Source organism: Pelophylax lessonae, assembly GCF_965119305.1.
Source record: "Pelophylax lessonae genome assembly, chromosome: 4".
In the NCBI taxonomy this organism is placed as follows: Eukaryota; Metazoa; Chordata; class Amphibia; order Anura; family Ranidae; genus Pelophylax; species Pelophylax lessonae.
In genome coordinates this window covers 490,681,933-490,705,510 of record NC_138771.1, presented here as the reverse complement: position 1 = coordinate 490,705,510, position 23,578 = coordinate 490,681,933, and the positions used below count along the sequence as shown (strand labels likewise).

The 23,578-nt window shown below is 43.6% G+C and overlaps 1 protein-coding gene across 3 annotated transcripts in view; it reads right to left on the bottom strand.

Annotated features, from left to right (window-relative positions):
• Window positions 1-23,284, bottom strand: part of TRIM24 (tripartite motif containing 24) — a 134,145-nt gene extending 110,861 nt beyond the window's left edge. For all 3 annotated transcript variants that reach the window (XM_082255033.1, XM_082255034.1, XM_082255035.1), the window contains exon 1: window positions 22,916-23,284. In XM_082255033.1, coding sequence (XP_082111159.1) covers window positions 22,916-23,153 — 238 coding nt within the window. In that variant the 5' untranslated portion in view covers window positions 23,154-23,284. The remainder of the gene's footprint in view (window positions 1-22,915) is intronic.
• Between the last annotated feature and the right edge of the window lie 294 nt (window positions 23,285-23,578).

Here is a 23,578-nt window from a genome sequence, read left to right as displayed (position 1 = left end):
TTTGGGGACGAAAAAAACGTCGCTCTGGAGCTTTCTTGGGCTTTGTCGGAAAAGCTTTTTTCCTATCAGCCGTTCGGTCCAGGACCTTCTCTAGGTCTGGACCGAATAAGAGGTCCCCTTCAAATGGGATACCACAAAGCTTCGTCTTGGACGCGAAGTTCCCTGACCATGACTTTAACCACAAGGCCCTATGTGAAGAGTTCACCAGGGCTGCAGTTCTGGCAGACAACTTGACTGATTCTGCCGAAGCATCTACTATGTACCCGGACGCTTTTGACAGCATAGGAAGGGAATCCAGAATTTCTTTACGGGAAGTCCATCCTTCCAGATGGGCTTTAAGTTGGTCCAGCCAAACCTCCAGATTTCTGGCCACCACTGTTATTGCCATAGCTGGCTTTAGGTTAGCCATAACTGCCTCCCATGACCTTTTAAGGAGAACCTCTATTCGCTCCATAGGCTCTTTAAAGGACACCCATATCCTCAAAGGCCAGGTCTGTAGATTTGGCGCATTGTGAGAAGGCCGCATCCAGCTTGGGAACCTTGTTCCAAATACAAGAGGGATCCTCGTTAAAGGGAAACCTCTAATGCCCCATACACACGTGCAGATTATCTGCAGACTTTTGTCTGCAGACTTACCTTTTCTATGTAGTGCAAGGGCCTGCCGGATTGCATACAAATTGAAAGTGTTTAGGTTTGACCTCATTATATGGTTTTGGTAAGTCTGCAGACAAAAGTCTGCAGATAATCTGCATGTGTGTATGGGGCATAAGCTTTTTGGGAAAAACAGCTTCTTCTCAGGCTCCACCCATTCCTTCTTAATGGAGTCCGACAAAGTGTCATGTACCGGAAATACCCTAGACTGAGTTTCTTTCAGGGTTTGGTACATTTTGTCATGTAGGGACAGAGAGACCTGCTCTTCCTTAATTTCTAAGGTCTCAAATCACTCCTAGTAAAGCATCAACTTCCTCCAGTGATAACTTATACCTAGGCGATTTAGTCCCTAACTCAAGGACCTCCCTGGAAGAAGCTACCTCACTAAGCTCTTCAAGGGAATCTGAGTCCTCTGCCTCTGTTTCTACATCCTCCTTTGGGGCTGAAACTAGGGGGGCTTCTGCTGGCTGTTTGGGGGGTCTCTATGTTAGACAGCATAGATTTAATCGCTTTCATCTCCTTTTGGACTCCTGTGATTAAATCCTTGCATGCCCCTGTTGACTCCTTATAGACCAATTTGTCTATACAGGGTTTACAAAGGGGTTTACTCCAGCCCTCAAACTTAGCAGCACAGGCCAGGCATCTTTTCTTCCCTGAAGGTTTCTCTGTGTCTTTGGGCTGAGCTTGAAGACGAGAAGAGGGGGAAAAAAAACAAGGAAATAGTGAGACCCTTAACAGAAAGGTACAAGGAGGGGGATAAACTACAAATAGCTTCTCTGGCAGGGGGAGGGGGTGGCTAAGCCAGAGTTCCTAGGCTCATTAGCCCAGACTCCGCTCTGAGGGGGGGGGGGGGGGGGGGGGGAGTAAAAAACCGGGGAATCACAGCATTCTGAGCATCCCTGCACTCACCCCCCCCCCCCTCTCCCAGCTTAGTAGGTAGCCTACCCCTGTGACACCTACCTGAGCTGGGATGGTGCCACCACCGCTGGGTCCTGCAGTCTCCATGAGAGAGGCCTCTTCCTCCTGCAGCATCCTGCCGTTGCGTTCTGCCCAGGGAAGCCTCGCCGACCTGCAGCGGTTTCAGCAGATTAAATAAACCGCCATGGCTCCGGCGTCATCACCGATGTGAGAGCCGGAACCGAAAGTGATGCACCGGAAGCCCCGCCCTCCTCTGATGCGCTCCAAAGGCCGGAACTCGAGGCCTGCGCAAGCGCCCACTGCCTTGTCAGAAGCCCTCGGTTACATCGCTGCGGGCAGTGGACATAGCCCTCCCGGGCTCCAGGAGGAGATGTGCCGGATACAGCCTCGACAGCCACCAGGGGCCCCCCCATCGCTGACCTCCCTCTTCTGATCGGGACAGGTACAGCAGAGCTCCACACCTGCCTCCTCCTCCGGGGAGGAAACACAAAAGACTGGGGAAGATGGTGGGTGTCTGCCCCTTTATTCACCTGATCCTTTGTGTTTCCTGTCTCCGGAGGTGGAGCCTATATCTCCTGTGCTGTCCTGGACAGACTGGAGAAAAAAATCATTTATTTTCAACATTTTCCAAAAACTTGTGGGAAAAATATAGGACATGTTCAAAAGACTAAATGCCACCTAGATTAGGTGTTGGGGCGTTTGCTTTCAAAAATTGGGTCATTTTGTGGGCGTTTCCATTGACCTGGTGCTCCAGGGCCTTCAAAAAGTGTGATAGGTTGTCAGGAAATTGTATGTGTAATTTATGTTCCAAGAACGCCTGGAGGCGCTACTTGGATGTTGGGCCTCTGTATGCGGCCAGGCTTTGTAAAAGTCTCACACGTGGTATTGCCATACTCCGGAGTAGCAGCAGCATGTATTTTGGGTTTGGGGTGTAGTTGCAAGTATGCCTATACAATGTGTGAGAAATAAAATTTGGTAAAAATTAAAATTTTGTGAAAAAAAAAAAAAAAAAAAAAAAAACACCTCACCATGCCTTTTACTAAATACCTTGGAATGTCTAATTTCCAAAAAGGGGTAATTTGGGGGGTATTTGTACTGTCCTGGCATTTTTGTGTCTCCAGAAATGATAGGTCGGCAGTACATCAGGTAAATTGATAAATGATACATTTTTAACCACTTAAGCCCCGGAAGATTTTACCCCCTTCCTGACCAGGCCCCATTTTACAATTCGGCACTGCGTGAATTTAACCGACAATTGCACGGTCGTGCGACGCTGTACCCAAATAAAATGGACGTCCTTTTTTTCCCCAAACAGAGCTTTCTTTTGGTGGTATTTGATCACCTGTGCAATTTTTTTGATCATGCGCTATAAACAAAAAAAAAAAAAAAAAAAAGCGACAATTTTGCAAAAACAATATTTTTCACATTTTTTTTCTATATGAAATTCCCCCCAAAAAAATGTAAAAATCAAAATTTTAACATTTTTGGCCAATTTGTTTTCTGCTACATGTTTGGTAAAAATTACACTGGCAGGAAAGGGGTTAACTTTATTAGAGATCAAGGGGTTTAAGTGTGTCCCTAGGGGCGTGCTTCTGTCAAGGGGCGTGGCTAGTGGTGTAACAACAGAGACATACGATCCTACATAGCAGGACCGTATGATCTCTGTTCTTACACAGGGGAGAATGACAGGCGGCTTTGTTTACATTAGCCGCCTGCCTTTCTCCCGCTGCACCGGACGATCGCGAGTGACTGGTGGACATCCGCGCCGCCGGTCACTCGCGCTGGAGCTCGCCCCATATTGGCTCGTGGGCTAGTGACGTATATATACACACACATCACTTTGCCCAGGAGAGGCTGACCGCCGCCGTATATAGTTGTGCGGCTGTCGGCAAGGGGTTAATGACTGGCATCATAGCTTGTAGACTCCAACCTTTACAAACACCAAATATATACCTATTTGGGTTATTTTTACAAAAGATATGTAGCAGTATAACTTCTTGACCAATGAAGAAAAAAAATTACTAAATTTGCAAAAAGGTTAACCGAAACAAAAAAATGTTTTTTTTAAAAACAAAATTTTCAGTCTTTTCAATAATACAGCGAAAAAATGAAAAACCCAGTGATGATTAAATACAGTAAAACCTTGGATTGCGAGCATAATTCGTTCCGGAAGCATGCTTGTAATCCAAAGCACTCTTATATCAAAGCGAATTTCCCCATAAGAAATAATGGAAACTCAAATGATTCGTTCCACAACCATTTATTCATAAGTCCTTCAGTTTATAGTCCATATAAAAAGATTATAGCATTGCGATAGGTTGCATAAAATGTCCATCCACAAATAGCCACTTCCATAAGGGGATTAGAAGCAAAATCCAGCAGGAGCTATAGAGTATCAAAGAGAAGAGAGGCGCCTCTAAGTGTAGCAATATGGTTCCATTTAATGAAGGTACAACAAGTAGCAACTCACATGGTTGATGAATAAAACAGGCACATCTAAGTATGCAGGCATCCAGGGTAAAGCTGTCCACATAGACTATTTTCTGCACCGCCAGCTGGCAGTCTGTAATCCTGACCGGGAAGACCACTCTGCAGTAAAGAGATCTGAAAGCGAGGGGCAGCATGGAAGGGATGACGTAGATGGTGGTGCGGAGGATGGTCCTATGTGGACAGCTTTACCCCGGATGCCTGAATCCTTAGATGTGCCTGTTCCATTCATCAACCATGTGAATTGCTAAAAGTTGTACCTTCATTAAATGTAACCATATTGCTATACTTAGAGGGGCCTCTCTTCTCTTTTATACTTAGCTGTGACTTGAGGCTACTTGTATATCAAGACATCGCTTGTATATCAAGTCAAAATTTATTTGAAAATTTTGCTTGTCTTGCAAAGCGCTCTTAAACCAAGTTACTCTCAAACCAAGGTTTTACTGTATCACCAAAAGAATGCTCTATTTGTGTGAGAAAAAAAAAAAAAAAAAAAGACAAAAATTCCATATGGATACAGGGTTGCATTACTGAGTAATTGTCATTCAAAATGTGAGCACTGAAAGCTAAAAATGGGTCTGGTTAGGAAGGGGGTATAGGTGCCCAGTGGGTAAGTGGTTAAAAAAAAAAAAAAAAAAAAAAAAACTCTAGTGCTACAAAGTTTTTAAAATAATAACCTTTGCAACATGAAGACTGGAGCATCCAGAACATGGAGCAGCTGTGCATGGCAACCAATCAGCTTTTATTTTTCATATTCAAAATGTTTTTAAACAAGCTGAAGATGGAGGTTGATTGGTTGCCATGCACAATTGCTCTAGATTCGGTCTGCTCTAGTTTTAATAAATTGCCCTACTAGACTTAAGATACTTTTTTGGCTACAAGGTTCTTCTATAAGACTTCTCTCAATATAACCTTTAAATGTAAAGTTGCAATGTAAACTCAATGAATCAGCAGATCAGGAGTTGGCCAGTGTCAGATCACTGTGTACACAAGTGAACAAACATTGGTTCATGTTGCAGGCACAAGCCCAGTCTGCCAATGAACCATCCTCCAAACAGGCGAAGTAAACACCCTGCCACCCTCTGGTACCACCCCCACTGTGAAACACAGTAAAACACTTCTGATAGATCCAACCCCAAAAAAAAAAAAAGAAAAAAAAAAAAAAAAGGGGGGGGGGGGGGGCCTGACCCGATTCCCTCATTCACACGCTTTGTGTGGATGAGGGAATCACTCCCAGTGAGCTATTGTGTTCTGTTCCATTGTGTTCCCATCATTAGTATACATTGATCAGCGATGCCTGCAATAGCTAGCAGCGCTGATCAAATAGAATTTATCCAACAAGCTGGATGTAAAGAAAAGACGACTTCTGCAGAAACCACTGTCTCCATACATTAGAAATTCGTCCAGTCCCTGCTGAACTGACCAAAATTATTGATGCATTCATCGCCAGCTTTAAAGCAGCTTTAACCACTTTCCAACCGGGCCATAGCCGAAATACGGCTACAGCGCAGTTGTCTAGTTCTGGGAGGGCGTACATTGACGTCCTCCCAGAATCGGGCGCGCACACGGGAGTGTCCATGCTCGCCGGGTCCAGGGGACCTGACACATCACAGATCGCGGTAAAGGGCCAATGAGAGCGGTCCTTTACCACATAATCGCTCCGTCCAATGACGGAGCGATCACAACAAACCGCCGCATGTCCGGTTCATTTCTCTCCTCGGACGCTGTACACAGCAATCGGTACAGTGTGCGAAGAGAGAAACTGCAGCTGCACGCTTCCTCTGCCTCATCTGTGCCCCATCCATGCCACCTCAGTGCTCATCCATGCCACGTCAGTGCGCTCATCCGTGCCACATCCATACCACGTCAGGGCTCATCCGTGCCACATCCATGCCACGTCAGGGCTCATCCGTGCCACATCCATGCCACGTCAGGGCTCATCCGTGCCACATCCATGCCACGTCAGGGCTCATCCGTGCCACATCCATGCCACGTCAGGGCTCATCCGTGCCACATCCATGCCACGTCAGGGCTCATCCGTGCCACGTCAGGGCTCATTCGTGCCACGTCCATGCCATGTCAGTGCTCATCAGTGCCCTACAGTGCCTCACAAAATTGTAATGGGAAGTCAGGAAATGACGGTGCTCCTTGCATGTTGGGCCTCTTTATTTGGTCAGGCTGTGGAAAAGTCTCACATATGTGGTATCGTCATACTCAGGAGGAGTAGCAGAATGTATTTTGGGGTGTCATTTTTTGCTATGTACATGCTATGTGTAAGAAATGTCTTATAAATGGACAACTTTGCGTTTAAAAAAAAAAAAAAAAAAAAAGTTTTGGTTTTCTTTTCACATTTTCCAAAAACTTGTGGAAAAAAAAAATGACATGTTCAAAAGACTCATTATGCCTCCTAGATTATGTGTTGGGGTGTTTTCTTTCCAAAATTGGGTCATTTTGTAGGCGTTTCCAGTGCTCCAGGGCCTTCAAAAGTGTGATAGGTCGTCAGAAAATTGTGTGTAATTTTTGCTTCTAGAATGCCTGACGGTGCTACTTGGATGTTGGGCCTCTGTATGTGGTCAGGCTGTGGAAAAGTCTTACACATGTGGTATCGCCATAGTCAGGAGGAGTAGCAGAATGCATTTTGGGGTGTAGTTGCAAGTATGCCTGTACGTGTGTGAGAAATAACTTCGTAATATGAACATTTTGTGAAAAATATTTTTTAAAAAAATCTTGATTTTACAAAGAATTGTGGGAAAAAATTACAAACTTTAAAAAACTCACCATGCCTCTTACTAAATACCCTGGAATGTCTACTTTCCAAAAAGGGGTCATTTGGGGGGGTATTTGTACTGTCCTGACTTGTTAGGGTCTCAATGAGATAGGCCGTCAGTACATCAGGTGGGATCAATTTTCAATGATTGGTACCATAGCTTGTAGACTCTATAGCCTTCACAAAGACCAAAAAATGTATACTTATTTGGGTTATTTTTACTAAAGATATGTAGCAGTATAAATTTTGGCCAAAACTTAAGAAAAAAAAAAAATGACTAAAATTTGCACAATTTAAAACCGAAACAAAGAAAATTGCCTTTTTTTTTTTTTTTTTTTTACAAAATTTTCTGTCTTTTTTCATTTATAGCGCAAAAAAATAAAAACCCCAATTATGATTAAATACCACCAAAAGAAAGATCTGTTTGTGTGAAAAAAAAGACGAAAATTTCATATGGGGACAGTGTTACATGACTGAGTAATTGTCATTCTAAGTGTGAGCACTGAAAGCTGAAAATTGGTCTGGTTAGGAAGGGGGTTTAAGTGCCCAGTGGGTAAGTGGTTAAATCTGTATAATATCCTATTTGACATACAGGTGCTGCCACTAGTGGAACAGTGCATGTCAGGCAGTGTGTCGCATCACTACTGAAATGCCAAGATAAAAATCAGCCACACAGGCAGCCTAATGTTATTGGACTACACAGAAGTGCTGAACAGAAAACAGTCATGGCCAAAAATATTGGCACCCTTGCAAAGTTTAGGAGGGTGGTGTGAGGTGATGAATAAATGGTCAGTAAATCCGACACATTTCATGCAAAAAACTCCAAAAATGAACATGACAAAAGTTATTAGCACCCTCGATTTATTAATTAGCATCACACCCCTTGGAAAAAATAACTGAAATCAAATTGCTTCCTGTAACCATCAATGAGTTTTACTCTCCACTGGATTTTGGGACCACTCTTTTGCCAACTGCTCTCAGATTGTAAGGGTTCCTTTTCCCAACTGCAGTTTTATGATCTCTCGACAGGTGCTCTATGGGGATTTAGATCTGAATTATTAGCCAGTTCAGTACTCTCTCCAACTTTGTCTTAAATGTCTGGGTGCTTTTTAAAGTGTTTTTTGGGTCATTGTCCTGCTTTAAGACCCATGACCTCTGACGGAGACTCAACTTTCTGACACTGGACCCTACATTACACCCCAGAACTCAATACTCTTCAGATTTTAGAATGCCATGTACACGGTCAAGACACGCAGTGCAGGAAGCAGCAAAGCAACCCCAAAATATCAGTGAACCTCCATGTTTGACTGTATTCTTTTCTTTAAAAGCCTCATTTATTTTTCTGAAAACAGTAAGATGGGTTTTACCAAAAAACTATAATCGTTTCATGTGTCAACAGTACATTCTCCTCAAAGGATTGTGGTTTCCTCAGGTAAGTTTTGGCAAACTCCAATCTGGCTTTTTATATTTCTGTGTCAGCAGTTGGGTCCTCCTAAGTCTCCCACCATTGCACCCCTTTTCATTCAGATGGAGACTTATAGTATGAGCTGACAGTTGTACCCTGAAGGTCCACTTGAATTTGTCTTGGAATTTGAGAAAGATTATTTTGCCATCATTCAAACAATCCGATGCAATCTTTGATCAATTTTTCCCTTTCATCCATGTCCAGGAAGATAAGCTACAGTGCCATGGGCTGTAAACTTCTTAATGTTCCTGTGTCCACTGTGAGCATTTGTCAAGATCTCTGGAGATGGACTTGTAACCTTGCGATTGGCTATGCTTTTCCACAATTTTTGTTCTCAAATCCTGAATTTCTTTGCTCCTCTCTCTTCTCCAAAACACACACGCACACCAGAAAAGGTTGAGGCAATTTTTCACCATTTTAAATGGTTGCTGGTGTGATTTCTATATTGTCAGGGCCTGTTAATTCATACAGGTCCGTTTAATGGCAAAATTACATAATCACAAACTTGGAATGCAAAGATTTCTTACAACTTTCAGAAAGTGCCAATAATTTTGTCCAGTCCATTTTTGAAGATTTTTACATAAAAGGTGTCAGATTTGGCTTTTTATTTCTCCACTTTGTGTCATACCAATACAAACAAAAGAAATGGGATGCCTTAGGCCCCTTTCACACACTTCGTCCGTCAGAGTCCATTTTTCTCAGCGGGTGATCGATCCGCCGATCCCCCGCTGAGCAGGAGGATGACAGCTGTGTCTCCGTGCTGTGTGCGGAGACACAGCTGTCAGTTCCCCATGCATCTCTATGGGGAGGAATCGGATGGAAAATAGGGTTATATATTCACTGTAACTGTACCGCGACCCCAAGAACGTGTTTGTGGGCTACCGACAGAATACCACTTCCTCCAGTCTGAATGTAGATATCAGATATTACAGCCGCCCTACATTCAAAACTAGCCGGGACTTAGCTTGTATAGATCTGGAACCAACAACTTTTATTGAGCGGACTCACACACAATATATTACACAATACCCCACTAGGTCAGGTGCCTGATTACATTAACCTATGCAGATAAAATTGTGTACAGAAATATAAAAAACTTGAACTAATTACCTAGCCATCTAAACAGAAACAATAGGTGAATGGGAATCCACATCTAGACAATGTTATAATTAACATGTTAATTAACTCAGCACTGCAACAAGGCTAAAACAAAATACATTACACATTATTCTAAGTATAAGCACAGAACCCACAGTAGACAACAGGTGAGTAAATCAGCATAATCAAGGTGTGGAAGACAGATGGTTGAGCTGAAGATATTAGCCTCTGCTCCGAGTCTGACTGTGCAGAGCAGTCGCTTATGGGCAAAAGGCATGTAGGCCTTTAACATGGATCCTAGGCCTAGAGTCTTTATATTTCTTGATATATTGTTGAAAAATATTACTGTCCCATTTGAGTAATCCAAATATTCTCAGTGTCCATTTTCTCAGTCACCCTGTGTCCCTAATAGACACAGGGTGACTTCTACATAAGAGGCGCTTAACCGGTTGCCGAATGCGCACAGTATAATTACTGCGGCAGTCAGCCCCGGCCAGGCAGAGTGACGTAGATCTACGTCGCTCACCTGTCACTGGGTCTTGAGCCAATAGCGGGCGAGCGCGCGCCCGCCGAGGCGCGCGCTCGGCTCGTTCACGGAGGAGTGCGGGCGTGTGACCGACGGACCCGATGTCCGCCGGTCACACTACGATCGTCGGTAGAGCAGGAGAAAGGCAGAGCGGCTTATGTAAACAAGCCGCCTGTCATTCTCCCCTGTGTAAAAATGCAGATCAGATGGTTCTACTATGTAGAACCGTTGTTCTCTGTTTTTACACTAGGAGACCTGTCCCACTACAGTTAGAAACACGCCCCTAGGACACACTTAACCCCTCCCCTGCCAGTGTCATTTTTACAGTAACAGTGCATATGTATAGCACTGATTACTGCAGTAATGTCACTGGTACCCCCAAAAGTGTCAAAAATGTCAGTCAAGGGTCCGATCTGTCCGCCGCAAAAAAAAAAAGACAAAAATCTTTCCCTTTGTTAGTGAACGCGATAACTTTTGTGCAAACCAATCAAAATACGCTTTTTGCGATTTTTTTTACCAAACATATGTAGCATAAAACAAATTGGCCAAAGATGTTAAAAAAATTTTGATTTTTACATTTTTTTGGGGGGAATTTCATATAAAAAAGTGAGAAATATTGTTATTTTTGCAAAATTTACGCTGTTTTTTTGTTTATAGCGCATGATCAAATACCACCAAAAGAAAGCTCTGTTTGTGGGGAAAAAAGGACATGAAATTAGTTTAGGTACAGCGTCGCACAACTGCGCAATTGTCCGTTAAAGTCATGCAGTATAAAAAAAAAAAAAAACGCAAAAAACCCCCTGGTCAGGAAGGGGGTAAAATCTTCCGGGGCTTAAGTGGTTAAGTAGCTGAGAGAGGGATTGCTCAACCTCTCGAAGGTGAGCTGGGTTCCATAGGCCCCCCAACCCAAGTGACTCCCATCACAACATAAAACCTTTATCCCAAAAAGAAGTTTGCTGTAACTGCTTATAAAGTGTGAGCTGGAGTTTGGCTTCAATTTGACATATGTACTAGCAGATTTAAATACACAAACACTACTCTCCCCTCTGACAGACAATGGTGCAAAAAAGTAAAACTACATAAAATACTAACCACAATAATTTAAACAAATAAATATTAAGTGTCGACAGTGCTATATGCAATAGTTCCACATTAAAATATAGGGGCAAAAAAGATATATATAAAAAAAAATCTGTGCAAAGAAATGCACTAAGTGCTCAAAAATTCTCTAATCCATTCATAAAGTGTTAAACAGTCCATAAGAAAGTACAAAAACAATGTGCTCAAATAGGTGCTTATATTCTTAGTGCTGGAAGGTGTTCCAGCACAAATTGTCTTTCTGCAACTTTTATACCTTCGTCTTGTAAGTAATTCTGCTACTTATGCTAATAAATCTCTCTCTCCGTCACACATGCTTTTTACCTGATTTGACCTTGCACTACTGGGGTAATCCCATGCACTGGTGTCACTGCCTCACCAAGTTGCATTTATACTTTATAACCAATACACTTAGTTTCACATGTGGATTCTTTTAATTCAGCTGTGCAGGTCACTATCACCCCTCCTAGTTGTACCATGTGGTTGTCTTTGGCTACTCATCATTTTGAACTTTTTTTTTTTTTTTTTTTTTTAACCTTTTCATTTTTAATTTTATTCATTTTTCATTGTGCACATCACCACCTATTTACACTCTTTTTTGGCCACCATCCTGGCAGGTTATGTTGGACGGTTCCATTTGCCCGTTTTTCCCATCTGTCCTGTTTTGCGCTGCCAGCCAATTTTGGAACCTTTACCCACAGCTCCCGGGTCAGATATCTCCGGTAGCTGCCGATGAGATGTTGGCATACAGCATCCTGCATTTTTGGGAGTATGGATCCTTTAGTCCGAATCCCACATTCCAATCTACTTAAAAACATTTCCATGTTCATAACTAGGTTATATTTTTTTTTAATCATTTTACTTTATAGATTATGTCTATGCATCAATCCCTGAAGAGTGAGACTGAACTCAAGAAACGCGTCGGGTTACAACAGATGCTATGACTATGTACCATTTGATTACTGCATGTACCAAATTTAATGATTTGTATACTTCAGCCAACTGTTTGGCATTAGGACACCTTTTCCCAGTTTTATTGCTGGCATATATTTATTAAACTTTTACTTTGTTGTTATTACTGGTTGTGTAGTCCTTCATCTAAAGTCCCAACGGGCATAACTCTGCAATTGTAAGTATAATAGGGATGGAGGCGCTTTGCAGGGTACTACCAACCATACTTTGTTCCTTAGAGAATACCTAAAATTATCAGCTCAAAAGATTTCTGGCTTGATGAACTTTTTTTGCATTTGTCCAACACCATACCGTTAAAAGCATTTTATTAAAAAACAGACCAAAAAGGGAAATGCATGTAATGTTAGAGTTTACATACATTTAACTGCAGCAGAGAAAAATCAAGTCTTCTGCTCTGCTGGACAGGGTAGCTCTGTGTAAGAACCCTTCTGTCAGTTTTTTTAAGGAGGATCCGATCGGACCCTCCAGTCTCCTCTATGGAGCAGCAGCAGGCACCAACGGACATATGCCTGTTGACACCAGTCGACATCAGACCTGATCCACTAAAAACAGACAGATGGGGATCAGTTCCCCAACTGTCAGGCGGATCGGATGACAGTTGGATTGAAAACGGACAGGTGGTCCTTTTCTATTCGACCACCCCATAGAGGAAAGTGGGTTGTGTCCATGTCTGCTCAGAATTAGCAGAGTGGACACAGACCGGTCATCCGCCTGCTCAGCAGACAGATTCCCCACTAAGTAGGTGGATTTACTGGCGGAGTCCGCCCATGTGAAAGAGCCCTAAACATTAGAACCGGATGGATAAATACAGATCATTTGGCAGATAAAGGTTCTCTTAGATGAATTTTGAATATCCAAGTTCATCTGTTTGAGTCCAATATTTTAAAAACTCAGGGTAAGGCAAACATCGCAATCTAGGTTCTACATCTCATTTTTTAGCGCATACAAATTTAAAAAGTCATTAAGCTAGATCAGCCAAACAATGCAGTGAAAGTAAATGTGTAGAGCCTGCTTAAGTATACCAGGAACACAGAGGGCATATCACTAAAAGTAAATGGGTTTAACATACAGGAATGAATGAACAGAATGTAATTCCAGCCAGGTATACAAAATGTGTAAGGAAAATAGTACAGAGCTACAATATGTAGCAATGGTAAAAAAAAAAAAAAAAAAAAAAAAAGAAAAAGATCTTGATTTAAAAAGCATAGCTTACAGGTCTATTTCAAGAGTGCCAAAGACTATTTTCATTATAGAGCCAAGCAGAATGTGCAATATACAAGTTATAAAAACACAGCAATGTATTTCAGGATATATTGCAAAGGCTTCTTGCCGCCCCCCCCCCCCCCACTACAGTACTCAGAACGTGATTAAATACTATCCTTATTCCATAGTTATTAAACCGTAACTCAAGCTGAGATTGCTCGCCGTATCACATATTTCACATAGCACAGCTTATTAAAAACAATTCTTAACCTGCTCCAATGGGAATACTATTACTGAAAATACTGTATAACCCTATCTGAAGTAATATTGCAACCTTTTTTCAAACTTGACCCAAGCACAGGTAAGCGACTCAACCTTGACCAGTGGTGCTGGATAAGGGTGACTCACTTGTAAGGTTGGCCATATGTGGCTCTCTCTTCAGCCAATTCCTGTCAAGGAGGACCAAATTTGAACCATAGGTGGCCCTGCAGACACCACATAGTTCTACAAACTTAAATTGGAAAATCAAGGAGATTGAAAAAAAAAAAAAAAAAAAAGTCAGCCAGTGACTGCAGCTATTCATATGCAGTCACTATTCAGGTATTCCGACAGCCAGTTATATGCAGATATATAAAAGATAGCTGACTGCTAGTGCAAATGTACCTTTTTAGGTCAAAAGTAATATTTAGCTTTTTATTTTCGAAGGCTGCATTCACACTTGAGCGTAGCGTTTTTTACCGCGATTTTACCGCGATTTTTACCGCGATTTGTTCAGGCGTTTTTCATTGACATCTATCAAAAACGCTGGTACTCAGCCCAAAAAGAAGCTCATGTACTTTTTTCAGCTACAGGCGTTTTGCAAAATGCTCAGATGTGAACAGGGGCCATTTAAATGAATGTGGTTTTACTTGTTGGGCGTTTTGGAAGCGTTTCTTTTGAGCGTTTTTGGAGCTGAAAATGCCCAGGTGTGAATGGAGCCTAACAGTTTACTCTATTTGTAAATCTGAAAACTTCCCCACATTTTTTTAAAGCTTATCTCCATATTTACTGCCACTTTAACTAGTTTGTTTTGGCAAAGCTGGCCCAGGCTAACCTTTTCCTACACCAACAAGTGTGCCTGCTTGGTGCATTGTATATACTGTACAGGCTCAGCTACATACAGCACTGTGTGCTGGCTATGCAAAGCAAACTTCCCATTCTACACCCAGAAAAAAAAAAAAAAAAAAATTCTCAGCCATTCATAGGCAGCTATGTATTCTCTGGATACAAAGCTTCATCCAATTGACTGAGGCAGAGAGGCCCATGGATGACATAATCTCCGCCTCAGCCAGAGGAAGCTTTGTATTCACTCACAGAATACAAAGCTGCCTTGTAATGGCTAAACAATGCTAAGCGGGACTCAATTTTGTTCCTGGTGTAGGATGGGAAATGCGTATACTGTATGTAGTGGAAGCTACATGCAGTTCACATAGCAAGCCCAGCGGGCGCGCTTGTTGTCGGAAATAGTTTAAGCCAGCTTGGCCCAAACAAACTAGGTAAAGTGACAGTAAAGCTGGAGATCAACTTTAAAGTGGTTGCAAACCTCAGTCATGAAATCTGAATAAAGCACATATCTCTAGTATTTACTTATCTCTCTCCAAAGCTCTAAGTGTCCTTTCTCTCTGGTGCTTCATCCCTGTTCTAAGAATGGGTCACTTCTGACAAGTTTTCCCGACACATTAGATAAATTTGTGACGAGGGAGGGAGCTCAGCACACAGCTCTGTATCCTTCCTCCTTACCCGTTTTCTGGGTAGGAGGAGGAGGGGGGGGGGGGGGGGTGTCCCTTTCCTCCGAGAAGCCTCTCACACTAACTTCAGCTCTCCACCTCCTCTGTGCTCCTGACAGATGGAGAAGGGCTTTAACACGATTCTACCCGTTTGAAGGGGTGTAGGGAAGGGAAGACTGGAGATAAACAAGTAAAAAAAAAAAAAAAAAAAAAAACACTTATGTAGGAGGATTGGTTTAAACTCTGTGTATCATCTGATGCCAGTCACTTCACAGAGAGGGTTTACAACCACTTTAAGCTTGCCATGCATTCGAATTTTTCTGGAGGCAGCAGATATCTCCATATACTACACATTACAGTTGGAATAATCTCCTACTGAAGTTGCTAAATTTTGGCAGCTAGCGCCAACTTCATAAAGAATACCTGTCTGCATTGCTAACGCAGCATAGCAGAGACTTGAGGAGGTAGCCACTGACTGACAGACAGTCTCTTCGTAGCAGCACTAGTTACGGGGAACCAAAAGTGAACGGTTTGAACCAGACCCAGCATTATTTTGGACAACACTAGGGCTTCTGTGTTGAGAGGGAGACTTGGATGCCAGTAAACTAGAGAAACAGATTAACATACTGCAAAAAGGGCTGGCCTAGATAGCCAGTGAATCACAAAGAACCAAAACACATCGCTCCTTTCCTAAAAGGTACCGTAGCTTTAGATACATAGCAACTGACTTCATCACACTCGGCAATTAACTAAATAGGGACCAGCTGAATCAGACTCAAAAGATTTGAGCAGAGATCACAACTTCAACATGACACCATTCCATCAACAATCAGGCCAAAAATACACACTAGATAGAAGAGAATATATTATATATATATATATATATATATATATATATATATATATATATATATATACATACATACATACATACATACATACATACACACACACACACACATTTAGGACTTTCCCTTATGCGTATGTAAACCCCAGCAATGACCTTTTTTTGAACACTGAAAAGTTCATTGTGAGGAAGAAATCTGATAAAGCAACACAGATTGTACCAGATAGCAAAATGGAGAAACCAAAAAACTAAACTGAACATAAAAAGCAGCAATGGTCAATATAACACAATAGGAATTAATTGAGTTTGGGTGTAACAAACAAGCAGTTTTAGGTGTGATATACAATGATCCCAAGTGACAGACAATGATCCCAAGTGACAGACTCTATGACCACCTGGCTAACAGGGTGAATGAGTAATGTGATGATGTACACATTGTACTAAAGTGACAGGTTTTTTTTTTTTTTCTTTAACAGAAGTGTTGAATGCAGAGATTTCTGGAGACTCCTCAATGAAGAATTTGGGGAATGAAGCAAAGTGTTAGTTAGACCAGTGTTTCTCAACCGTTTTTCAGTCAAGGCACCCTTTAAAATTATGGACAGTCTTGAGGCGCCCCATTGTAAAATGTAAAAAACTGTTCATATAGATTTACAGAATGCAGCAACATCCACATGTAGGACACCCAACATTAGAGGTGACTTCCAAAGAAAATACACTTTTGCATACTGGTACTGACTAGTATTCCAATGTTTCTCTTCTCCCTCAATTTCTTTTCATCAGTCAGCTAATGTCACCCCAGTGATGAGGAAGAGGGGCACAGGAGGGTGGAGACAACAGACATCTTTCTTATTAACTGATGACATCATTGGCTGTTAGGATGCCAGTGTTTAGAAAGTCGTAATGGTGCATAATGGAAACCTGTGGCCTTGCATAACTAAAAGGCAGGCTTGATCCACCTGCTGGCTTGTATACAATTTTTTATATATTTTTAGGCATTTTGCCAAGGCACCCCTGAAAAAACCTCAAGGCAACCCAGTGTGCCTGGGCACCCTGGTTGAAAAAGGCCGAGTTAGGCAACAATGGTGAGTGCAACATAATGTTAGTTCAGTTTTAAAAAGTGTTATGTTTGTTGCTCGATGGCCCAATGGTTGGGGTTGGTTAAGGTCCCTGACATACTGTATTTGTTCAGAACTGGACAGTACAGTTAACAGTGGAGGTAATAGCAATGTAGGGGCAATATAGTACAGAGACAAACAGGACATGAAGCATGGTGTCAACAGTGATAATTGGAGCAGTATAGGGGTCATAATGAGACAGAGGGGGCAGTATTGTACAGTATGAGCGTCAGTGATATAGGGGAAAGGATAGTACAGTATGTGGGGTAGGTGATACAGACAGGCTAGTGGAGTATGGGGGGGGGTGTGATATAGTTGGGCAGGATAGTTAAGTATGGGGGGTTGGAAGAATAGCACAATTTAAGGGTGGGGGGATAGCACAGTTTGAGGATACAAGTATTATAAAAAGGACAGGATGATACAGTTGGGGGTGGGAGTAACACTAATATAGTGGGGCGATTTTGAGATCTGAGGAACTCCTAATTGTGAGGGAAAAATGGGAGGAGCAGGTTATTGAACACAACACATTTTCAATCTTCATTTTCCACAAAATTCGTAAGTTTGTAACAAAAATTATCAGATTTATAAAAAAAAAAAAAATCTCACATCTACGACAAGAAATAATAGAAGGCGGCACCTTTAATGGAAAACAGTCCAAGAGACAAAATGCAGAGATATCGTAAACTTCCACTAAACAGGGTCTTCAAAGGACTTCTGAGGAGGCCCTGTCATAAATGGTCAAATTGTAAATGGCATGGAGTGCGATTAAGGATAATACACATCTGTGAGTCCAGGATATTGACTCATTACACATCTCAGACTTCAACCTGCACTCTATATTCTAGGCAGTACACTATAGGGGTAACAGTGACAAAGAGCATACAGTACAATATGGGGGTCATAGTATTATACAGGGACAGTGTAGTTCACTAAAGAGATACAAGTAATATACGTAGGCAGAATATGCCATTATTAGGACCACAGTAATAGAGAGGCAGCAGAGTATGTATGGGTGTCAATGATATAGGGGATAGTGTGAAGGGTAGAGCAATTTGGGGGGCAGGATATTACAATAGGATTGTAAGCCGTGATAGTCAGCGCTGTGCTCTTAAATATAAAATGTCTGTAGCTACAGAAGACACCCAAAAAGGGAGGGCGAAACGCGTCTAGCGAGAGTTTGAGCATGCCACGTCATGTCCGGCCGGTGCAACGCACGCTGCGGGAGCAGTAACCACCAAGGCGATCACCGCTGTTTTTAACTGCATGCTTTGTAAGTAGTTTACTACGCTTTTAATAAAGGATATACCGTACATACTTCACCATGGATGGCTTTTTGTTTTAATGAGGGACTTCAAGATCACCATCTTCTCAGGCTACTTCCAACATACACCACCGAATTACTCTGGCTTCACAGGAGTACATATCTACATCAGAGAGATCTGATTGTTGACCCCCGCGTTACTTATAGTTGGCTCTGGTGAGTAGGGAATCAGAAGGGGGAGCACAAGCACTTTCTTCAAGAGTGGAGCACAGCAGCACTTTCTGCTTATTTGCACAAAAAAAGGACATTTCTATTTAAGAGCACAAGGACATATTAAGCACTTTATTGTTGCAGTAATTGTTATGATTATTTATTGATTTAATGGTATATAGAGCAGCGCTGACTTTCACGGCTTACATTTATTTAAGGCACTTGCACCTTAATTTTTCAGCAGCAGCTGTATGACACGTTTATTTGTTTATTTATTGATCACTGTACCTATATTGTTTTGCACTTTACCATAAGCGCGAGGTTATTTTCTTTACATTACAAAAGGATTGATCGAAATGATAAGGGCAGTACAGCATGGGGCCCAGATGTATGAGGGTCCCAGTAATATAGGGGGCAGAATAGCCCAGTATGGGGAGGGGGGGGGTCACAGGGATATAATCAGAATACATTATTAATCCCAAATGGAAATTACTGCAACTCAGCCACACCCAAAGACAACACAAGATCACAACAAACAGAACAAGACAAACTGACAACACTAAATTACAAGTAACTGTATTAGTTACCAATAAAACAAATTAAAACTATACTCTAATAAACCACCCCTACAATTAAAAAACAGAATAAATAACACTGAAAAAAAAAAAATAAATAAATAAAAAAACGACCAAAATGCAAATACTATACCACTTTATCTAGCATTACCCCAAATAATAATTAAAATCCTGATCATAAACCAGAAAACCAAGTTTAAATCTTCACCTCCAGCAGCTGAAGGGGCAGGATAAACCAGTACAGGGGGGGGGGGGGGGTAAAGTATGAGGGTCACAGTGATATCGGAGGGGGGGGGGCAGGATAGTACAATAGAGGGAAATGGCGATATGAAAATCAGGATAGTACAGTTTGGAGGGTTCACATTGATAGAAGGGGAAGAATTGTACAGTATTTGGTCACAGTTGTATGGAGGTCCTAATATAGGGAAGCCCACAAGTACAGTATAAGGGTTATATAAAAAGGTGTAGTGCTGATCAGATTAAATGAAAGAGCAAAAATTACAAGTCCACATATAGGGGAAAGTCCACAAATGAAAGTGTCCACTCCACACGAGAATGTGCAAGGGTTAAAAGGTCCAAAACCACCACCAAGCTAGAAGACACACTGCCCCTTACCAGAACACTTCGACCCTCATTACAAAGGTCATGGGTGTTTTATTGCACGCCAATAAATCATACTGCTTACATGATAGTCAAACTTTCAAGCAGAGTGGAAATCCCCTGTATGTTGCGGTCCGCATCTGTATACCGCCAACAAGATGGCCGTTGCGTCTCCTCGTGGTAGCTAGCATCGCCGTAAGCTCCTCCCAACGCGTTTTGTCATAGCTACTTCATAGAATACTTCTGTTTTGTTTCACCTGGGCACTTACACCTATGGAGGGGATTGTACCCGTCATCCTGGGAGGACTGCTGATGTGATCATACATGTGAATGCTGGACATGACCTTTGGAATGAGGGTCCAATTGTTCTGATAAGGGGCAGTGTGTCTTCTAGCTTGGTGGTGGTTTTGGACCTTTAACCCTTGCACATTCTCGTGTGGAGTGGACACTTTAATTTGTGGACTTGCAATTTTTTTGCTCTTTCATTTAATTCTGATCAGCGCTACACCTTTATATATGTTTTATTGATCTAGGTCTAGAATTCAGATCTGTGCTAGCTGCTTTTCGCCTTGTTTATGATAATTATATGATTTTAAGTGCAGCAATAACCTTATATACAGTATAAGGGTAACAATGAGAAAGGGAGCATACAGGTGGGGCAAAATAGTACTCTATAGCAGTAGTCCTCAACTCCGGTCCTCAGGGCCCACTAACAGGCCAGATTTTAAGTATTACCTTGGGGAGATGCAGACTAGAGTACTGCAATCACTGAGCAGCAAATTATATCACCTGGGATGTATTTCAGTTATCTTGCAAACCTGGCCTGTTAGTGGGCCCTGAGGACCACTGCTCTATAGGGATAATAGGGATCAGCACAGTACAGTATAGAAGTCACACTAATATGGGGTATAGGATAGTACAGTATGAGGGCATATAGGACAGCATGGGGTCTTTTGATATAGGTGGGAAGAATAGTATTAGGGGGGGTAGATTAATCTAGTGGCAGGATAGCACAGAATGGGGGTAGCAGTAATGTAGAGAGCAGTATAGTACATATGGGGGTCTTAAAGCGGAGTTTCACTGGCTTTTGTTTTTATTAAAAGTCAGCAGCTGCAAAAAGTGTGACTTAATAAACACATACCTGTCCCACGGCCGGGGGGAGCCTCGGTTCTCTCTGTCTCCTGCCTGCAGCACCAGCATCTCTAGAGTGGGCACCCGGCTGTGACAGCGTGCGGCTTCACAGCCGGGTGCGCACTGTGCATGAACGAGTCACGATGCGCGTCGTGACTGGCCAGGCAATCTTCTGGGACCTGTGACGTGTCCCAGAAGATTGCATGGAGAGAGGAGAACTTCCGCCCAAGCCGCCTTGGCAGACCGTGTGGAAGTGGGAGCCTGTCAAAACTAGGTAACCACCCTCACAAAAAAAAAAAAAAAAATGACACGCCAAATGTGGCATGTCAGGGGGGTCTTGACCACTTAAAGCTGAAGTTACACTTTTGAGTGGAACTCCGCTTTAAGGATAGGCCTTGTTAGCACAGACATGCCTAAATGTACACCTCATCATGAGGTTATGAGTAGGCGCTAATCACAGCACGAAGAGAGTCAACTTGTACTGTACCCAGCACTGTCTGTGATGTCTTTTGCATGAGGGATCAATAAAGGTGAAGTGCTGCAGCGAGTTCTGGATTTCTTTTGGATTGTGATCTAGCAGAACCTAATTTTCTGACTAAAGTTCCACTTTACTGTGGAACTAAACCCATCGATTTAACGGTTTCAAAAAAAACAGTTACATTACCGGCATGCTAGTTACAGATCAAACAGGGGACAAGATGGCAGCCTCCATGACTGAAAGGGAGAGGAGGGTCTAGTTCTACAAAGTGTGAACAAAGCCATATAGTGGAGCAGTATGGGGATCATCTTAGTAATATAGAGGGGAGTATAGTACAGTGGAGGTAGGAGTATTATAGGAGAGCAGTATGGGAGTCAGTGATATGGGGGGGGGGGTACAGTATAGCACAGCATGGGGTAGTAGTGATATAAGGGGTAAGGATAGTACAACATGAGGATAACTGTCACATGGATGGGCAGGATAGTACAGTATGAAGAGAATACAATATGGGGGGGGGGGGTAGTGATAGGAGTCAGAATAGTACAACATAAGGATAATCATGACATGGATGGAGCAGGATAGTACAGTATGGAGATAATAATACAATGTGGGGGAGTCACAAAGATAAGGAGGAGGGGGAGCAGAATAGTATAATATGGGGGGGGGTTACAGAGATAAGGGGGATAGGTAGCAGAATAGTACAATATGGGAGCAGAATAGTACAATATGAGGGTCACAGAGATAAGGGGAATTTGGGCAGAATAGTACAATATGGGGGGCCAGCAATAAGTACAGTACGAGGGGGGGGGGGTGGTGGGGGAAGAGTACAGTACGAGGGGGGTGTGATGGTGGGGGAAGAGTACAGTACGAGAGGGGGGGTGGTGGTGGGAAGAGTACAGTACGAGGGGGGTGTGATGGTGGGGGAAGAGTACAGTACGAGAGGGGGGTGTGGTGGTGGTGGGGGAAGAGTACAGTACGAGGGGGGTGTGATGGTGGGGGAAGAGTACAGTACGAGAGGGGGGTGTGGTGGTGGTGGGGGAAGAGTACAGTACGAGAGGGGGGGTGGTGGTGGGAAGAGTACAGTACGAGGGGGGTGTGATGGTGGGGGAAGAGTACAGTACGAGAGGGGGGTGTGGTGGTGGTGGGGGAAGAGTACAGTACGAGAGGGGGGGTGGTGGTGGGAAGAGTACAGTACGAGGGGGGTGTGATGGTGGGGGAAGAGTACAGTACGAGGGGGGTGTGATGGTGGGGGAAGAGTACAGTACGAGGGGGGTGTGATGGTGGTGGGGGAAGAGTACAGTACGAGGGGGGGGTGTGGTGGTGGTGGGGGAAGAGTACAGTACGAGAGGGGGGTGGTGGTGGGAAGAGTACAGTACGAGAGGGGTGTGATGGTGGGGGAAGAGTACAGTACGAGAGGGGTGTGATGGTGGGGGAAGAGTACAGTACGAGGGGGGTGTGATGGTGGGGGAAGAGTACAGTACGAGAGGGGGGTGTGGTGGTGGAAGAGTACAGTACGAGAGGGGGGGTGGTGGAAGAGTACAGTACGAGGGGGGGTGGTGGGAAGAGTACAGTACGAGGGGGGGGTGGTGGGAAGAGTACAGTACAAGGGGGGTGGGAAGAGTACAGTACAAGGGGGGTGGGAAGAGTACAGTAGGGAATGGGATTCGGTATGTGGACTAGTAATGATCTATGCAGCACACTACACGGTGTGAACAGTGTATGGACCGCCCCCTTCCCCGGTACTCACCCTGCACTGGGCCTGTGTTGCCTCCTTGCAGTAGTCCAGGCAGTGCGGTAAACCTCTGGGCTCCGGGCAGACAGGCTGCACACACAGAGTGCAGACATGGCAGTAAGCGAGGGCTCCGACTCTGGATATTAGCCCGGCACACCCCGCACGTCTCCAGCAGGCTCAGGGCCTCCCTCTCACCGCTCCTCTCCTCCGGGCCAGGCCGACTCTCGGCCTCGTTTCCTGCGGCCCCCTCCATCCTCCTCCGAGTTCTCCTCACCGTCTCCTCCGTCACACAGCGCCCGGGCCCCTACCACCCCGACACCGCCCGAACACAAGGGGGATCTTGTCACCTCTCGGCCTTCCGCTTTACACACTCAGCGCCAAATACCCCCCTCACCCGCGCCGTACTTGGTACGGTCCAGACCTATTTTTCCCTCTCCGAGCGAGCAGGCCGCCTCCGCCGCGCCTCCTTTCCCTGCGTCCAACTGCAACGCCGCGGTAAATATTTCATAAGCTGGGCGGGGCCGACTCATGAATATGAAGCGAATATGCAGATGAGGCTCGGGGCTTTGTGTGGCTGCTGGACAAAGAGAACCTGCTGCGGCTCCTCCTTAAAGGCACACTCCAGCAAAAGTCCAGCAGTTATCCTATTGTAGATAAAGCAAAGTCTAGTGTTTGTAT